Raw genomic sequence first — 18445 nt, 5'->3', positions numbered from 1 at the left:
AGCAAACAAAAGGCTTTTCAGTCATTCCACTGCAAACTCTTTGTAATCATTTCTGAGGCATTTGTAACTTGGAAAAAACTATTTGTTCTAGCTGAAACTGGAAATTAAATCTGGGTCTCCAGTGAAAGCTGTGGATGAAAACATTTTTTTGTTTTGCTTGTTTTTCATCAGATTTTCTCGAAAAATGTTCAGGTTTTAATTGAAAAATCAAAACCCTGAAAACTGATTTTCGTTTGTTTTGATAACTGAATTTTTTGATGACAGCCCAAATACCTTTGATGAAAATGGAAAATTTTCAACCAACATTCTTGCTTATTTGAAAAGCCACTTTTGTTGCATTTGTGCCTCAAACTAAATGTTTTTCAGTGACCCAACTACTGCTTCCCTTAATCATCTAATTCATTCCATTGTTATCTTCAGATTAGATTGTTGTAAATGCACTCTAACTGGGGCAACATATGGAGTGTGCATATGCTGCAGTCTGAGGTGTGATTGCAGCACGTGTAAACATACCTAAGAGAGATTTAATCTAGTTAGTATGGGTACCAATATCAGTGAAACTATGGCAGCATTAGCTGTAAAAGCCCACCTGGGAACCTGGGCAGTTACGTGGGTGGCTGGCCCATTCTAAATTTTATGGTGCTGCAGCTATTGGTACTTGTGCTATCTACATTAAAGATGTCTACATTTGCTGCAATCAAACCTGTGATGGCAGCCTAAACATATCAATGTGGTGGTCCACTTGTTAAGCAGAGTATCTTGCTACAAGCGTATTCCACCACAGCTCCATGATCTGCACGGCCTGTCTGTGGGTTTTTAGGTGGAGTTTAAGGTCTTTTTTTTTTTTCACCTATAAAGCCCTACATGACTTAGCACCATCCTCCATGAAACATTGCCTCTCTCCTTCAGCTATACTTCCACATTTGAGATCTGTGGAGTCACTAAAGCTAGACCCATTGTCCTTGGTATAAGGGGGCTGCTGGCAGGGGGTTTCTCCAAGAGAGGCTCCCTTTCTTTGGAATCTAATCCTTGGTACAAAAGAACCCAGATCTGTGGACCTTTATGGCATACTTCAAGAAAGCTTCAGAAGAAACCCATGCTGCCTGAAGGCGATGCATAGGTAAAGTGAGGGATTTACTTACGTGGCTGCTGTTCATTTTGCTTTTCAATATATTGATTGTATTTTTAACCAGTTGCCTAGCGTGTTATATGTGCCTCTTACTGTTTTTATAAAGCCAGATAGAAGAAGGCCCCAATCCTCAGTTCTGGCATCTTTATATTATAATCGTAAGAAAAAACAGACCACTAAATCAACAGATCACAGTAGATAATGCCATATGGTCACAGAAAACTGCATGAGGCTACATATATCATGTATATTAAAAAAACCTGGGCACAACAAATTGATTTTTACAGACAGAATTTCAGCCTTAAACCAGAACTTAACTCCCTTTGTTTACATCAAACCCTTAACATTGTTTTAATGTAGTTTAGCATGTCATAGCTGATTTTATTCTTATCGTTTCGTGGTATTATATAATAGGGATGGAGGTGCAGGAGTACTGTGCTCAATGGCAGCTCATTAGTTCATACCTGGTATTTTGCCTAAAATGTTACTGTGTTTCTAGTTTAGGGGTGGGCAAACTTTTTGGCCCGAGGGCCACATCTGGGTATGGAAATTGTATGGTGAGCCATGACTGCTCAAGAAATTGGGGTGGGGGGGGATGAAGGCTCCGGCTGGGGGTGTGGGCTCTGGGGTGGGGCCAGAAATGAGGAGTTCAGCAGTGTAGGAAGGGGCTCCAGGCTGGAGCAGAGGCGTGGGGGGGTGGGTGAGGGCTCTGGCTGGGGGTGTGGGCTCTGGGCTGGGGCTAGGTATGAGGGGTTGGAAGTGCAGGAGGGTGCTATGGGCTGGGACCAAGGGGTTCGGAGGGCGGGAGGGCGATCCGGTCTGGGGCAGGGGGTTGGGGTGCAGGCTCTGGGTGACGCTTACCTCAAGCAGCTCCTGGAAGCAGCAGCATGTGCATTCTCCAGCTCCTACATGGAGGAGCAGCCAGGCGGCTCTGCGTGCTGCCCTGTCCACAGGTGCCCTCCCTACAGCTCCCAGTGGCCTCGGTTCCCTGTATGGCGTCCCCTGGCTGCCCCTACGTGTAGGAGCCGGAGGGGGGACATGCCACTGCTTCCGGGAGCTGCCCGGAGCCACGGCATGCACAGAGTGGGGCAAGCCCCTGACCCTGTTTCCTGGCTTGAGAGTCGGAGCGGGTCAAGCCCTGGACCCTACTCCCCAGCGGGAGCTCTAGGGCCAGATTAATATGTCTGAAGATCCGGATGCAGCCCTCAGGCCGTAATTTGCCCACCCCTGTTGTAGTTGCTTCAAATCAGGTCCCTAAATTGTGTTAGATGAATATAAACAATGTGCAAGGATAGTAGGATGCACTCCAAACAAGCTTTTAAGAAATCTTAATATAGGCTGACGTTCACTGATTAAGGGATGAAACTCTAGTTGTAAGGTGAGTTTCCAGTGGAACATCGGTTAGTCAGGGAGAACAGAATAAGGAAACTCACGATAAATTTAATTGCTCCAGTAAAGGATCTACATTTTAAACAGAGTGTCCTCTAAATATGCTGAAAAAGATGACCACATTTCTAAATACCTGTCATCTTTTTGGTGTTTCTTGTGTATGTACTTGGTGGGAATGTTTTTCCATTACGAGGACAATCTCTATTTTGTTATGCCACAATTCCAGAAGAAGTCATGTTTTCCCAACAATGTACAATACAAAGTCTTATTGCTAACAAAAAAGAAATGAATTTGTCATTCTGTTTAAAATGTAGATCCTTTACTGGAGCACTGAGTAAGCAGTTCAGCAATCTCTGGGAAGATGGCATTTTGCCATAAGATGAATCTCTCTAATTTGGGGGTTCTGCTGTGGCACAGCTGCAGTCACTGACTGTCTGGCAACTGGGCAGGCAAGTTGCAGGCCCTCATTGCTCACACCATTCAAGGTGAAGTGGGCAGTTAACACCTCTGCAATTGTAGGACAAAGCTTGACTTATTACAAAGTTATGAAACACCTTCCTCAAAACAGTCAGTCCATATCTGACCAGTCAGTCTTCATCCTCAAAGGAAACCTTCACAACTGCTTCAAAAGATGAGCCTGGGAGCTTACCTTCATAACTACTAAAATCATGGACTCAGTAAAGACACTGGATTTATGGCTCATTATAACAATCTGTAACCCCTTAACCCTCCTTTGTCCTACAACTGCAAAGGTATTAACTGGCCATTTCACCTTGAATGTTCTCTTGCAACATGTGTTAACTCCTTATGCTAAACAATATATTCTATCTTGTGTTTAAAGCTGTGACACTCTGAGAACCTTTCCCAGACCAGAAGAAGAGCTCTGTGTAAGCTCAAAAGCTTGTCTGTCACCAACAGAAGTTGGTCCAATAAAATATATTACCTCACTCACCTTGTCGTTCTCATATCCTGGGATCAACACATAGATACAACAACACTACAAATATCAAATAGTCATGACTATCAGCTGCAGCTACCATAGTAGTTGCATTCAAATCAGTGACCAAGAGATGAAAAACACTGTATCCTGTTATCCATATTATGGTCTATCCAGTCCCCTAAGACAGACAGAAAGGTGATGAATGAAGACCTTGCTCTCATTGCCACCACTTCCCAGACCAAAAGTAAAACAAACACTTTGAATTATATAGTTCTTTTGTGAATATGGCAGTCTTGTCTTCCCACTCCTTCATCGAGTACCATGTCCCTTTCAAATGCAAAAGCCCTCATCACACTATGATGAAATCATATATCTATAAATTAATATTATAATCAACCAATGACTCAAAGAGGGTGTTGTTCACTCTTAATCAGTTCTTCCAATAATATGGTATTGAACACAGATCTGAGTCCTGTTTCTATAGACGTTTCCCTTAAAGAAGTAAAGGAAACAATTGGTAAATAGTGTGGTCTTATCCATCACCATGAGCTATCTTCATAATGACAGTAAAAATCATGAATTTATATCAATCCCCTAGGCACTTCAAACTACTCAGTCAGTTTTCTTGGGATTAATAAATTATTGTTACTTTCTTAGGCTTGCTGAAACACCATTTTGGCATATGTCCATGGGAGAAAGATTACGTGTTAAGGAAAGGGAAGTTAAATTTTTTGCTCACACTGTTTTATAGTGATAATGAAAATTATGAACAATAGATGGATGGAGTTCTTAGAAGGAAATTATCATGATGATTTCAAGCGTGGCTAAAAGGTGCTGGGAAAAGTCTAAGTTTTATCTTGCTAACAAAGAAGCAAAAATAACTATTATTAACTTTGGTTGTTTGGTACCTTTGCCTTTTTCCCTCTTTTTACATATGTTAAGCAGTGACTTTAAAACTTTGGTTTATTTGGAGGCTATTCATGTATGGTCTAGGAATAGCAATAGATAAACTGTCCATGAAATTGTGTGTTCCCTCCCCTTTTGTGAGGGGGAAGTGGTGACTCCTTTCTAGAACCTAATCGAAAACCAAAATAGCTTTTTGTTCTCCTGTTATAACTGTCCTGCCTCTGAGTCACCATACGAAACAGAGGTTGGGAAGTATTGAATACTGTAGATTAAGCACTTCCAAACCAGCTTTTGGCTAAGTTTTATGCATGCTATGAGCAAACTAATGTGCACGAGTATCCAGGATACTCAGCCAGTAATTCATGAGAGTCCAAAATATTCTGCTTGGAATGAATCATAACAGCGTAGATGATAGGGTTGGAAAAGGCCCCTCAGGTCCTCCAATCCGACTCCTCTGCGTCTTCTATGATAATTCCACTAGAATTTCATCTAATGAATCTTTGAAAACCCCTAATGTAGGTGACTCAGCTACCTCACTAGTCAGTTTATTCCATTGCCTAATTGTCATGACTCTTACATGTTGTCTCATGTCTAACCTGAATGTTTCAGTCTTAACTTTTACACCATTATGCCTTGTTTGACCACTTCATGACTGCAGAACACAGTCCTTTCCTTTCCCTTCTGCAATATCACTCAAGTATTTGTAATTGGTTTAAAAGGCTTTTTTCCCACTAGTCATATAAATAATTCTATCAAGTATCTTTCAGATGTCTTGTAGCACTTTTCGAGTGACAAGGTGAGTAAGGTAATAACTTGTGAGCTAATATCTTTTATTGGACCTCACCCACGTAGTCTCTCCAATATGCTGGGACCGACACGGCTACAACAATGCTGTATTCTAGCACTTTTCTCATTTTATTTGCCCTTCTTTGAATTTTCTCTCACATTTCAGTCTTTTTATAATGAGGGGCTGAAAACTGCACTCCATATTCGAAGCATAGATTTATTGTTATTACAAACGATATTTCTGTAGTTGATGACCACCTTTAAAAACATTTCAGTTGACGGTGAATTAACATAACTGCGGTATTCTGAATACTTGCTTGTATATGAAATATCTAGAGAACAGTGTGAACATTGTGGGGATATTTTCTAGTTGTCAAATGCAAAAAATGGTTTTCAGGACGGTCACTGAGCGGCTGTGGATGGCATCTCTTACATACTATTATGTTCAGTTTTTGATAATTGGAACTCCCAGCGTACTCCTTTAAGGTGAAAATCATATATGCTCCGATTTAAATCACTCCCATGCTTAAGCCCTATTTTGAGGATTTAGAGCTGGCACAGCATAGGGGTGAATTTCATCATTACTATTTTCTAAGTAAGGGTTTCCCAGTTCGTAGCTGTGTAGATTGTTAATCTTTGTATGTGAGTTAATGTAAATTTATCCATGACCATGTTTGCAGACTGTTTTTGTGGGAGATTGGTGGTCCATGGATGCTTTATTGGTAGTCTGCAGAATGAAACATTTTGAGAACCATGCAGTGGGGGGACTTGGAGGGTGGAAAAAGACTTGATCGAGGGGGGTGGGGGGGAACTCTTTCTAAATGATCTGGAGAATCACTGATCTGTAGTATTTTAAATCTTACAACATATATATTTGTGTTTCTGCATAAGCTTGCCAGAGCATGCTGATGATTAACCTCCCTGATATTAATTATCCATTGTATCATAATTTATCATATGCCGATTTAATCAATGGCATGTTACATGGTTCTTCAGGTTAATTAATACTGCACATAGAAAAGTATAGGTCATAGCTTGCAAGACTACTTCATTGTTGAAGGACAAATCTTAATACACCATTCCATGAGACGGTTGCACAATTTAATACCAGACATAATTTACACCTCATACATAAATGCACCTCACCCATAATTTATTTATTCCATGATACTTTTAGTCATACAGCATCTAAGTTCTCTAAATTTGTATTTGGTGCTGTGTCAAAAGGGTATGTGAAATCAAGATAAATTATGCCCACTGAATTTCCTTTGTTCTGCATACCTATAATTATATCAGAAAAGGCTAGCACCTTTGTCTGAGATAATCTCCTATATATTTCCGGAATTTACATTGTTTATCATTAACACTATAATTTATCATGGCCATTTTTAGAAATAACAACATGAAGAAAACAATGTCATGAAAATATAGTTATTGAGACTCTTGGGTGTTACTTTATATCCCAAATAACGATTAATTTTCCATTGTTTGCACAGAATCAGTGCACAGAATCAGTCAAGACACAAAGAAAAAGATATATTAAGTCATTCAGTCCATCTCCCTGCCAGTAGACCTGTGCCCTACAGTCAGACATTTTCTGGCCTGCATCTTCAAAAGTATCTAATGATTTTTCAGGACTCAAATTCTGGGTGCTGAAATAGAGACCTCTTAAATGATTTTTCAGAGGATGGGTGCTCAGAACTTTCTGAAAAATCAGACACTTTTAAGGTGTCTCAAGTTGGGCACCCACAATTCCTAGTCACATTTGAAAATGTAGGCATTTATGGTTTCTATCCAGTCTAATTGAAAATGTCCAAATGATGAGTCTTTTCCCTTGAGGAACTATTCTGAAGACTACAATATCTCACTGTGAGGAAGTTTTTTCTGATATTTAGCTAAACGTTCTCTGTCTTCATTGCACGCCACTCCTACTACTTATACCCTCCTGTCCCAAAATAAATAATTACTCTCTCCGTGCTGTTTATGCCCTTCAGATATAGACTATCAAGTTCATATCCACCCTTTTGTTGTTTCTGAGCTAATCTACTAGATGCATAATTAGCTTCTGTAAGATTGTTCCGAAGCAGTGTTTTCAGTCACCAAGTCATATATTTGTTGTTCTTTGAGGGCCTGAGCTAAAGCCCACTGAAGTCCCTGGAGTCTTTCCATTGATTTCAATGGACTTTGGATCAGGCCAATTTCTGGATATCTTTCTGAAGCTGAACACAATATTTCAGATGTGATCACAGCACAGCCATCCATAAACGGTCTATTAACTCCCAGCTCCATGATGCGATGCCTTTGCAGTTCTAAATTGCATTAGGCTTTTTTTGGCCTACTATCACGTTGCAAACTTTTGTTTCGTTTTCTGTAATCTGTTACCTCAAGGTCTCTTTCAGCTGCTGCGTCCCTATCGCCCAGAAGCATGTGTGTTTCAGATTGTTTATTCCTCAAATGTATTTCAATTTAAATCTGACTTTTTTTTCCTGTCCCTCTTGTTAATCTCTCTAGGCTTCATTGCAGTGTTTCTTTCTCCTCTCCAGTATCTGCAGCTCATCTCAGTTTTTGATAATTTGCACATATAATTAACATGCTGCTCACTTCCTCTTCTAAATCATTAACGAAGGCATTACCTGGGACAGGGCCTACTGCTGATCCCTGTGGGTCCCCAGCATATGCTACATGCTAACAGTTTTGAACCAAGGAGCTACCAGGCCAGAGATGAGCTTTGTAAACCCAGATCAGCTCTCAACATGGAATTTTTAATTGTCCTCTTAAACAATAGGCAATTTGGTGAGGGGAAACCTCATAGCTCCTTGGGGAATTAAAGCTCTTGCTAAGAAGCCACAGCTTTGGTCTTTTGTGTCACCAGGGTCTTATCCCCGAGCTCTTGCTCCCTGCTTGCCTTTCAGGCATTTTGAGGTTTCAGTCTCAAGGCTCTGAGTCTCAGTAAGGTTCATTCAACTTCTTGCCCTCACGCCCAGCCATTCATTGACATGTCAAAATCCCCTAGTACCAAAAGACAGCCAACCTAAAAAAATGAAAATCTGAGGGCTTGTCTACACACAGAGTTACACCAATTAAATAAAAGGTGTGTAATTTTAAACCAGTTTATTTAAACAGGTGAAAAAGGTTGTGTGGACATGGTTATGGAGGCCGTGTGTCTGAGTGGACAAAGCAATGCCTGGGGTATGTTCCTGACTCTGCCTCTGGCCTCCTGGGAAAATCATTTAACTTTCTGTGCCTCAGTTTCCCTATCCATTGCAGGGGGTTAGTGATACTGACCTCCTTTGTAAAGTGTTTTGAGATCTATGGTTGAAAGATGCTATATAAGAGCTAGGCATTATTATGATTATTTATTTCTTTTATTTTGGCTTGAACCAGGTTTAGTTTGGTTTTAAGTTAGAACACAATAAGCTACTTTGAAGCTGAAATAAGAGTAAACCCACACGGGTTTGCTCTGGTTTCACTAAACCAGTTTAATTAAACCATGCAAGTTTGTGTTTAGACAGGCTTTAATTTGATTATTCACTGTTCTCTTTTTCCACATTTACTTCAGTCTGGAAATTTTTGACCACTTACTCCCAGATTTCTGCTTTCCTTCAGGTTTGCTGTGGTGTGAATTTAGATCAAATTCAAATTTGACACACCTCCTGTTGTACTGTTGACATTTTAAAACAAAAGCATCAACAATACATTAAACTTCTCCAAGACCAGTAGTTTGCTACGTCAGTCTCTCTAAAGTGTCAGCCTTGAATATACAGATAGCCATTTAAAAAGATGCATTCTATTAATAAACGAAGTGCCTGATTCTCCACTGCTTTGCAGCTTGTGTAGGCATTTATACCTGGGCAAATTGTGGGTAAAATGCTACCAATTGTAGCATTTTAAATTTACTTGACATGTGTGTCCTGGGTTATTGTTTCCTGTGGACAAAGTGGTATGTGATCATGTAAGTTTAAGACTGTATCATAATGCATATGCACACAGGGCTGAATTAATTTGCACAGGCAATCTTAATTCTGGTATTTCCTAACTTTTGAGTGCTTGATTTTTCAACTTTAACATTCTTTTAGCATAGAGTTTTTTGTATGCAGTAAATTATTTCCTCTAGTATAACCAAGACTTTTCCAAACTGTGGTGGAATCAACAATGTATTGCGTATGCTTGCCAACTATAATCCAATTTTTAAGTATCCTCATCTATCTTTCTCTCCTTTAGATTTTCCGCAGGGTGCACTAGAGGAAGCAGAAAAGCCATGAAAATCTGAAGAGGATCCTCAGGAGGATTTTTCTGTTTGATGTCAAAAGCATTTACAATGCAGCTGTACCAATCCATGTTACTCTATTCTGAATGGAGCCTTCAGAAGGAGAAGGTCCCACTAATTGTACAAAAAAGTTTATTCCCATCAAAGTGATTAGATTTTCTTGCCAACTGTAAGGCTTAGCATCCATTCTGTGGATAAAGCCTAACCACTTATCCCTAACCACAAACTGTTATAGCAAATGTTTGTTAATCTGCAATATCAGCCCGTAATAAAGATCCTGTTGACTGATCAAAGACTATTTTACACACAGTTAAAAGCAACCTTTGTTTCATGGTATGTTTTATCTGATTTTTTAGATATTCTGTACTCCCTGTCCCTTTGCGGTCACGTTACCATTTTCTCATAATGTCACAGTTTGGACAAAAAATAGCTATCTCCTTCCCACCTCTGCAAACCAATCACAGTTTCCACACAGGTGAATTCACCACAAGAAGAAAGGCAGATAATCCACCAAGGCTTCTCTAACCCCCTCCTCCCTGATTTATACTGCTGCTCATGAAGTGAGCTGTAGCTCACGAAAGCTCATGCTCAAATAAATTCGTTAGTCTCTAAGGTGCCACAAGGACTCCTTTTCTTTTTGCGAATACAGACTAACACGGCTGTTACTCTGAAACCAGTGTAAAATATGGTTATGTCAAGGGCAAAATGTCTCCTTCCCTTTTCCTGTTACAGAAGTCATGTGAATAAGGTTTACATTGTAATTACCGTAAGCACACTAACACATGGATCTTCTTACTGTGCTTTTTACTGACGCATTAAGTATGCTGAGACCCATTATTCTTATGAATCAGTCTGTTCTGGTTAGGGACAAGATTTTCATATGTGACTAGTGATTATGAGTGAACCCAATCTGAGAGAGTTCAAAGGGGGTCTGATTTTCAGAAAGTTTGACCCCTTTGAAAATCAAGTCCTGTTAAGGTGTCTAGAAATGGGAAACCCTAAAATAGAGGCACCCAAAATCTTTGAAAATCTTGGCCTAGATTTTTGAAATGTCAGGCGCATAAATGAATTACTGAGAGTAACATGGATGCAGTGTCAATGTAAAGATGTATGGAAGGGTCTGAAAATAACTGAGACCTGGCTCCAAGTGTAGAAGATATGCAGCCAACATCTGCTTCCTTTTGGTTTGGCCTCACGGTGGATCGTACAAAAGTACAATTTCCAGCCTGATTGGCAGCATATATGAAATGAATTGTTGATCTCAGCTTATTTCCTAGTGGACAAGTATACACATTGCAAAAGCTGTCATCAAACTTGGCACCTGTGTTGTTTAGGCTATGTCTGCACTATCACTGTTGTCGGCAAAACTTTTGTTGGTCAGGGTGTGTTTTTTCAACCCCCCGACTGACATAAGTTTCACTGACAAAAGGGCTGGTGTGGACAGCATCTCCTGTTGGTGGGATAGCATCTCCTGTTGATGTAGCTAGCGCCACTCGCTGGGGGTGGTTTAATTATGCTGGCTGGAGAGCTCTTTCCAGCCAGCATAGAGCAGCTACACAGGAGACCTTACAGCAGCACAGCTGTGCCACTGTAAAGTCCATAGTGTAGCCAAAGCCTAAGTCAGCATAGAGATTCACTGTTCTAACTTCTCACCCATACAAGAGATTCCCCCAGCTCAGTTGTGAAATCTGCTGGCAGGGGTTGACAATTGCAAATTTATATTACTACTATCTGCCCCATATCTGTGGCTAAAGAGGGAAGTTTATTCTCCAGGACTTGCAGTCCAGTAACTTTCATCAGCACAAAATCTACTTTCAATCCCCTTCCCTCTCCCCCTCTCCAAAAATCATTTCCTCCTTCCTGTACCAATTGTGCATTGCCCGTTAGCCTCCCATGCAATTCCATGGTGCTGCTCCATCAGGAGTATCAATAATGTTTATATCACTGCAATTGTACAGGGTTGTCTTTTTTAGTCGACTTTTTAAATGGAGCCAAGCAGCCAGGGAGCAGGTGGCCCTGGAGCTGGAGTGAAGCTGCAGGGCTTCCATCCAGATGGCCCTGTACCCTGGCAGCTGTCAGAGAGCTGCAGCTCATGGGGGCCAAAAACCTCCCTGGGGGAGAAACTCCACCTCTCTGGCTTGGAAAGATTCCCCCTCCAGGAGTGTTCTTCCCTCTCTGTCCCTCCCACATGTTTTTCCCCAGGAGAGCAGTATGTGACCCATTGTAAAGAGACTCCACTGCTCTGCTAAAATTGCCCAATAAAATAATCTCCTGTAGTCTCCATACACACCTCTGTGACCGAAGAAAATCCATGGGGAACTGATCAATTACTTTAGCTATTAGGCTTAAACTTTAACCACAGATTTCAAATCTTCTTCTGTGCTCTCAGTGGCTGCTAGGTAACCTAGAGAAATCAACTGCAATTACTATTAAAAATCCCTTCACTGTACCGTAGAAGTGCCATTACACTGTAGAATCCTGAACCAAAGAATCCTGTACTATTATATACATATATACCATATGTGGGAAAGAAAACCATAGGGCTTTAGTGGGATATATTACAAGGTAATAATTATCATTATTAGATCTGATCCAGTCACCCAAAACTGCCATTGACTTCATTGGGAGTTTGGGGTAAGCAGTGAGTAGAGGTTCGGGTGAGGTATGGGAAATGCTTCTTTTTAAATTGCATTTGTTTGACATCAGTGAAACATGTTTGTGTTAGTGTTGCTCCTGTTTGCCTATTTTACTCCTCGCTGTGGGAGGGGAAGGTTCTATAGAGAATCAACCCATAACACTGTTGAAGGGGGAAAATCATATTGGTTATAAAAGAAAGAAAGAGAAAATTTGTGCATAGTAGTATTTTATGGTCTCTTTATAATATGTTAAATTATGCCATTCAATAGTATCATCAGGATTTAAAGCAGAGATATTTGCACTGGGTACAAAAACCATTTGTTTTTCCCATGGCCAAATGATCCAGGTAATTCAGAGGAAATAAGTCACTGCAATTTAGTGGTTTAAAGAACAGTGCAACAGGAACTAGTAGGAAGAAGCTCTCAGTAGTGCTCAGACTTTCTATGAATTTTTTTCTTTTAAATCTGATCTTTGTGGCTGGGGGAAAAATCGAGGCGAAATTACAAGATACTTTTTTAAAGAAAAAGTTATCCAAGCCAAAAATCCGAAGGAAGCACTACTAATTTCAGGGGACCAAATGTTCAGTTCTCAACATCAATGTTTCTGAGGCAAGGAAAGATCTTACTGGCCATGTCATTCTATAATGCACAGAACTTTGCACCAATACCCTGTCAGGTCTCTTGCTAATAAGTAGACCACATTATTTCAAAATGAGGTTGGGATGTAAATACAATTTTCTTATGTAGAATCCTAGTTATTTATACTATAAAATGAATACTCCTATACAACTTCTTATTTTCATTCAACCAAACTTTCATATGCAGAGTATCTATGCTTCATCAAGTTATTTGAAGAGAATGTTATATTTTGTGTGGTTGTTAGAGCAAAACAAAGTTTAAGCAATCATTTTGTTAAAATCAATTTTAGACAAATCTAAATGCCGAATTAGTGAGTGCATTGTGACATTTCAATACCATCCTATCAGCGGTACCAACTATTTTTATTGTTAATAGCTACGGCACTTTTAAATGTGTTTTCTAAAATAAATCATAATATGAAATGAAATATACATTAGATTTTCTTTGGACAGTTGCACGTTTTGTAAAATTTATTTGCTGAACAAAAAAGTCCAAGGACTTTTACTTTTTTTTTTTTTTTTTTGCCCTTGCATTTTTAGAACAACACACTAATAGGATTATTCATCTAATGACCAAAATCCAGTTGAGTTTCTGAAAACTTGGGCTCAGTTTATCTTTTGGGGTTTGAATACAATCCTGAATTCAAACCAACAGACCCTTGTGGTTTGCCTGTTCCCGCATTGATTCTTCTGTCCAAATAGTATTCAGCTAAGACAAAGAATAACAAAATTTCTATTTTTCAAGGAACTGAATTTCACTTTAATAATAGTATGTGTTTTCTTCTCTTCAACATTTACTATACAGACTGTATTAGTGGTTTATCTGAATGTTCTTATACTTGTTCTTGTACTACATATGAAAAGTAATTTACTGCCATGAACTAAGGAATGCTGAGCAGAGATTGTAATTTCCATGTGAAATCCTTTCAGTAGAAAAAAAAATTACAGTCTATGCATCATGCTTAATAAATATCTTTCCTTATCAAAATATCCTGTTTACAAAGTCTATATTTTTAAGAAAACAAGCTGCAAAGGTATTCGCACAATATATGGCACAGTTCTGTTCCAAACTTCTGTTATGGCTTTGTTTGAAATTAGTCTTGAGTTTGCTGTTGCTTTGTTTACAAGTACTTTTTGACACAAAACTTTCTGTACACTGGCTAACCTGTAACACAGCATCCTTCCAATATTTACACATTGTTTTCACATGCATGTTATAGTGGACTTAATGCCTTTGCAACCCTAGAGATCCTTAATTTTGCAAAGTGTGGATCATGTTTATTCATATGAATCATGATGTGACAAGTTCACTGAGTGCCCTCAATTCCTGTTGGAAGCTGTGAAAGATTTGGGGTCGTCGGCATCTCACAGAAGGCAGGATTGGCCCTATGATTAGCAAATGTGATCCAGAGCTTCCCTGTCTTCAGATACATCAGTTTTATGAAAACAGGCCATTCAGATGCTGCTATGGATCATGAATTAAAGACAGGATGGCATTGGGCAGGGGGTGAGACTAGATAACCCCTGTGGTCCCTTCTAACCCTATGGTTCTATGATTCTATAATTCATGTAAAGGTTGAAAGACATGGTTTGATTTAGAGTCTGAAATCACTTCTCTAATTCATCTTCGTCTGTATTGTAAGTTCTTGCAATTTTATGTAATAAACAATGTCAGGAATTGCTATACCAACCCTCTAACTCCACATTCTTCCAGGTGAAAGGAAGTTTAGAATCTGAAATATCAAACACGGGATTAAAAATAATGTTCTGAAAGCTTATTTATTTTGGGGTCTTGGTATATCTGCTTTGCTGATGTCCTGTGTGCCCATATGTCTTAACTGTGACCAACAGATCACAGCACAGATATCTTGCAGTTTTATTAGCATTAAATGTAGAACAAGTGATTTAATTAGTAACAGGGTAGAAGCATAACACAGTTACGTGATTTGACCTGGTATCCTCTGGCAACACATCTTGGCCACCGTAGTCTGTACATCTGCTCTGGTCAGGAGCACAAAAGAAGTGCACAAAAGCAGAGATATATCCTCACTCTTTACTTGTTATTAAATACTGTGGTATTTCCCAGATGTTTCAGTGTTGTAGGAATCTGGATGGGCAATATAACACACTAGGAGTTACACTCAATCATTGTTACAGTTTGAAATTTCCTTCATAGTCACTGCTTGTGACTACAGTAGCGCTCTCTCTCTCTCTATGCACACACACACACACACACACACACACACAACATTTAAAGTTTCAGTCTAAAATCCAGTTACTAAGAAAGGTGTGAGAAGGGTTGAAAAAATTAACCAGTTATCATAATCAGGACTAAATAAATAACGAAGAGTCCTGGAAGGGATATAAACCCTCAGGCTTCAGGGCATAAGTCGAACACTAACAGGGGTTAGGAAGAAACTTTTTTCCTCTAGGCAGCTTATTTCATAACTTCCTATTACAGCACTTCTTACATCTTCCTCTAAACAGCTGGTATAGACTAATGTCTAAGAAAAGCTATTGAGCTAGAGGGACCACTGGTCTGATCCCGTATGGCAATTGCTGTGTTCCTCTTCAGTCTGCCAAAACAGCATTTTCCTCATGGGAAACAACCAGTCTGCTCCAATTTCCTGTTTTAAAGTTAATCTAACTTATTTATCTGCCCCCCCCCCCGTTTGTAATATTTAAGACTTGGTATAGTGCGACTACAGTATATTTCTGCCGTGTCTATCAGCACTGCTGCAGTGCTATATTTTCATTATAAAATCTTTCTTTGGAAAGTCATAGCACCTGTTTTTGAAAAAAAACAATTGAGTCCAGAGGAAAATTACACAGATAACAATGTTTGGTAAGAGCTTTTAATTCATCGCCTGGAGCAGGCTAGAGAAATGGAATGTTTCCTTAGCAGGAATAACCAGTCCAGACCATCCTTCTCAAAACACTACCCACAGAAGCTGTCCAGCTGGGTACTGACTGATACTGTATTCAACTAATGCAACATAAGCTACAACCTTTGTTCTGATTATGAATGCTATTGGCCAATCTGTGAGCCTGAGAGGAGGACATTGATATGAAGCCATTACTGCAAACTGATTAAGAGCCCAATCCTAGGTCTGCTGAATTCACGTAAGTATTTTGCCATTGATTTTGATGGAAGCAGGAGCAGGCCCAAGCTCTTCTTTCATTGGTGGTGAATGTCACAATAGCACAGCTAGAAATAAATATTAGTCCTAATTATATTTTGACATAAATAATGAGGGTCACTCAAAAGTGCAGCTCTCCCGGGTAAAATTTACAACAGGATGTGAAGGAAGACAGTAGAAGTATACTGTGGTGCACCATTAGTCAGTTACTTCATTCCACCTCAGAAGTGACTGCAGCTTAACAGGGGGGAAGGTTACGTTTTCTGTAGACCCTATTAGCCTGAAAAATTCCAAACCCTTGTACAATCTATAGATGTATAGGAGTTAGTTCACTCCCTCCTGAAACAGTCTCATTTCCAGGATGAAATATGGCACCTGCTGAACAGCAACAGCATCACTATCCAATAGAAGAAGTTAAGAAGAATATCTTCTTCCATCTGAAACTGTGGAAGGAACCTATTTGCAGGAGGAAGGTTTGGTAAGCAAAATGCAATGGACCAATTTAGAATTTGGTCAGCACAGCAGGCTGATGCCTTCTATTCTAAAAATTGGCACAGTTCTCCTAAATAAACACACCCGTTATTAGTGTCTCGGTTTCATGTGCCGTGCCAAAGTTGGCACCTCCATCAGCACAATGCCATCTAACATTCAGGGACGTTGGCTCGTTATGGATTCAGAGGGAAGAGTGCCACTTATTGAATGTACTCTCAGCACCACTGCCTAAAACGCCCTGAATTTTCCTTAGGGGTCATTCATCCACATACTAGCTAAGACTAATCCTATTTAGCTTGCTAGTTCTGATGAGTTGGTGTGGCAAAGTTTACAATGTGTTTTGGAACATCTGAAATGAAATAAATATCCTATTAGTATTGTATTCATTTACTAGTATTGTACTATTCCTTAATAGATGTACTATTTTAGCTGGGGAATATGTTGAGAAGTGGGTCGATTAATGATGTTAATCCAATTCATTAAGAGGCAAACATTCAATAATTAATAGTTACTTGAAGTGCCCACAACATATTTTAACCATGAACATAATCAATTGCCAGACACATAAAGGAGTTTATTGTAAGTATCCTTCCCCTGATGCTACAGTGAGGTGGAGACAGTTGGGATCCATAAATATCAGTTTATTACATATATTATCAAGTGGGGTGGGGGCTGTTTTTCTAGGTGCCTGAATAAAATTACTTCTCTCTGCTATGTTGTTAATTGTAACCAGGAACTCTTGCTGAAAAACACAAAGCTGCATGTGATGTGATTGAATATGTAACAATACAAAAAAGAAGAGTACATGCGAGTAACATATTTGACTTCTGTGTTTAGGAGCTACCTAGATATTTTGTTTACAGGGTGGCAAAGACTGGGCGTTTATCTTGCTTAATGGAGGCTGGGCAACTTCTTTGTAGAAATTATACATGAAGGTGTTTGTGGCCATGGAGGACTCCCTAGTCCTAGTGGCAGAATCAGTGTTGTTTTGCTGTGCAGGAAGAGGAGGGGTGGGGTTTGGGCAGGAGTGTGCTTTGCTCAGCTATTTGGGATTGTATTGTGCATTTGGCCGTAGGACTGTGACTGGCCCCAGGATTGTGACTGGAAGGGATGAGAGAAGGGAAAAAATAGACAGATCCTAGGAGGTGCTGAATGCACTCACCCATTTATCATCTTGCAAGATTGAAACTTTCCCTTATTGACTGCTTCACAGAACTGCAATGACTGTTGTCCCAGGACAAGACGAGGGAATGTGTGTCCCATCTGGACAAGACAATTCCCCCAGAATCAGTGGGAAGAAACCTTAAGACACCAGCCAACCTAGTCTGCAGGTTGGCAGCAATGGGCAATAGAAGAAGACACACAATGGAATGCTTGAGTGCGGCCAAAACAACGACACATATACACAAAAATACAAATAATTTGTTCCTGTAAAATATTTTAAATCATTTACTGTTGTTGTTCGGGCTTGTTCTCTCTCTCACATCCCCACCCACTCACCTTCCTGGTTTTATACAGTGTCCATTAGAATATTAGGATCCTAATAACGTGTGGTAGGACTGCCAGAAAACCAACAGTTTTAATTGATTTTTGCATACTAATTCCTAATTAAAGATCAATAGAACTGATGACCGTACCAATTCTTTTCTGACATAATTATTAAAAAGGGTGAGAAACACAAGGTGTAAGGTTATGGGGCGGAGTTGAAGTAGTATAGCGTCTTATGTGCTCCAGGAGGCACCACTTGTTTTTATGAAAGTACACCAATGGTTTTGTTTTGTACCAGCTCATCTGATTTGGCTCATCTTTCTTCATACGGTTCAATTGTTAATCTGATAAAGGCATCAAGCCCCTCAAAGGCTTTCATTCTTTTATTCTGGTCAACTACATTTCTATAAATGGGGATTTGCTTTTGCAATCATCTGACTAATGTTAAAAAAAAAAAAAAAAGTTTCCCATTGAACATAAAATGGTGATTTCACTGATCCATCACAGTTTGTAGATGTATTTTAAGGCTCTGAAAGAAAGCAATAGTCTAGCTTACAGTAAAATGAAGACAGCATTTTGGTTAAACATTAGCAATACAATGTAGCTATTCTTCTCTCTGATGAATAACATTGCT

The 18445-nt window shown here is 39.5% G+C and overlaps 1 protein-coding gene across 1 annotated transcript in view; it reads left to right on the top strand.

Annotated features, from left to right (window-relative positions):
• The window catches only part of BBS9 (Bardet-Biedl syndrome 9), a 432422-nt gene extending 422475 nt beyond the window's left edge, over nucleotides 1-9947 (top strand). The window contains exon 24 of the mRNA XM_077811045.1: nucleotides 9372-9947. Within this exon, the coding sequence (XP_077667171.1) occupies nucleotides 9372-9412 (41 nt within the window). The 3' untranslated portion in view covers nucleotides 9413-9947. The remainder of the gene's footprint in view (nucleotides 1-9371) is intronic.
• Nucleotides 9948-18445: the final 8498 nt, after the last annotated feature.

This window comes from Eretmochelys imbricata, chromosome 2 (genome assembly GCF_965152235.1).
Source record: "Eretmochelys imbricata isolate rEreImb1 chromosome 2, rEreImb1.hap1, whole genome shotgun sequence".
NCBI lineage: Eukaryota > Metazoa > Chordata > Testudines > Cheloniidae > Eretmochelys > Eretmochelys imbricata.
Note: the sequence above shows the minus strand (reverse complement) of the source record. Positions and strands in the feature narration are given on the sequence as shown.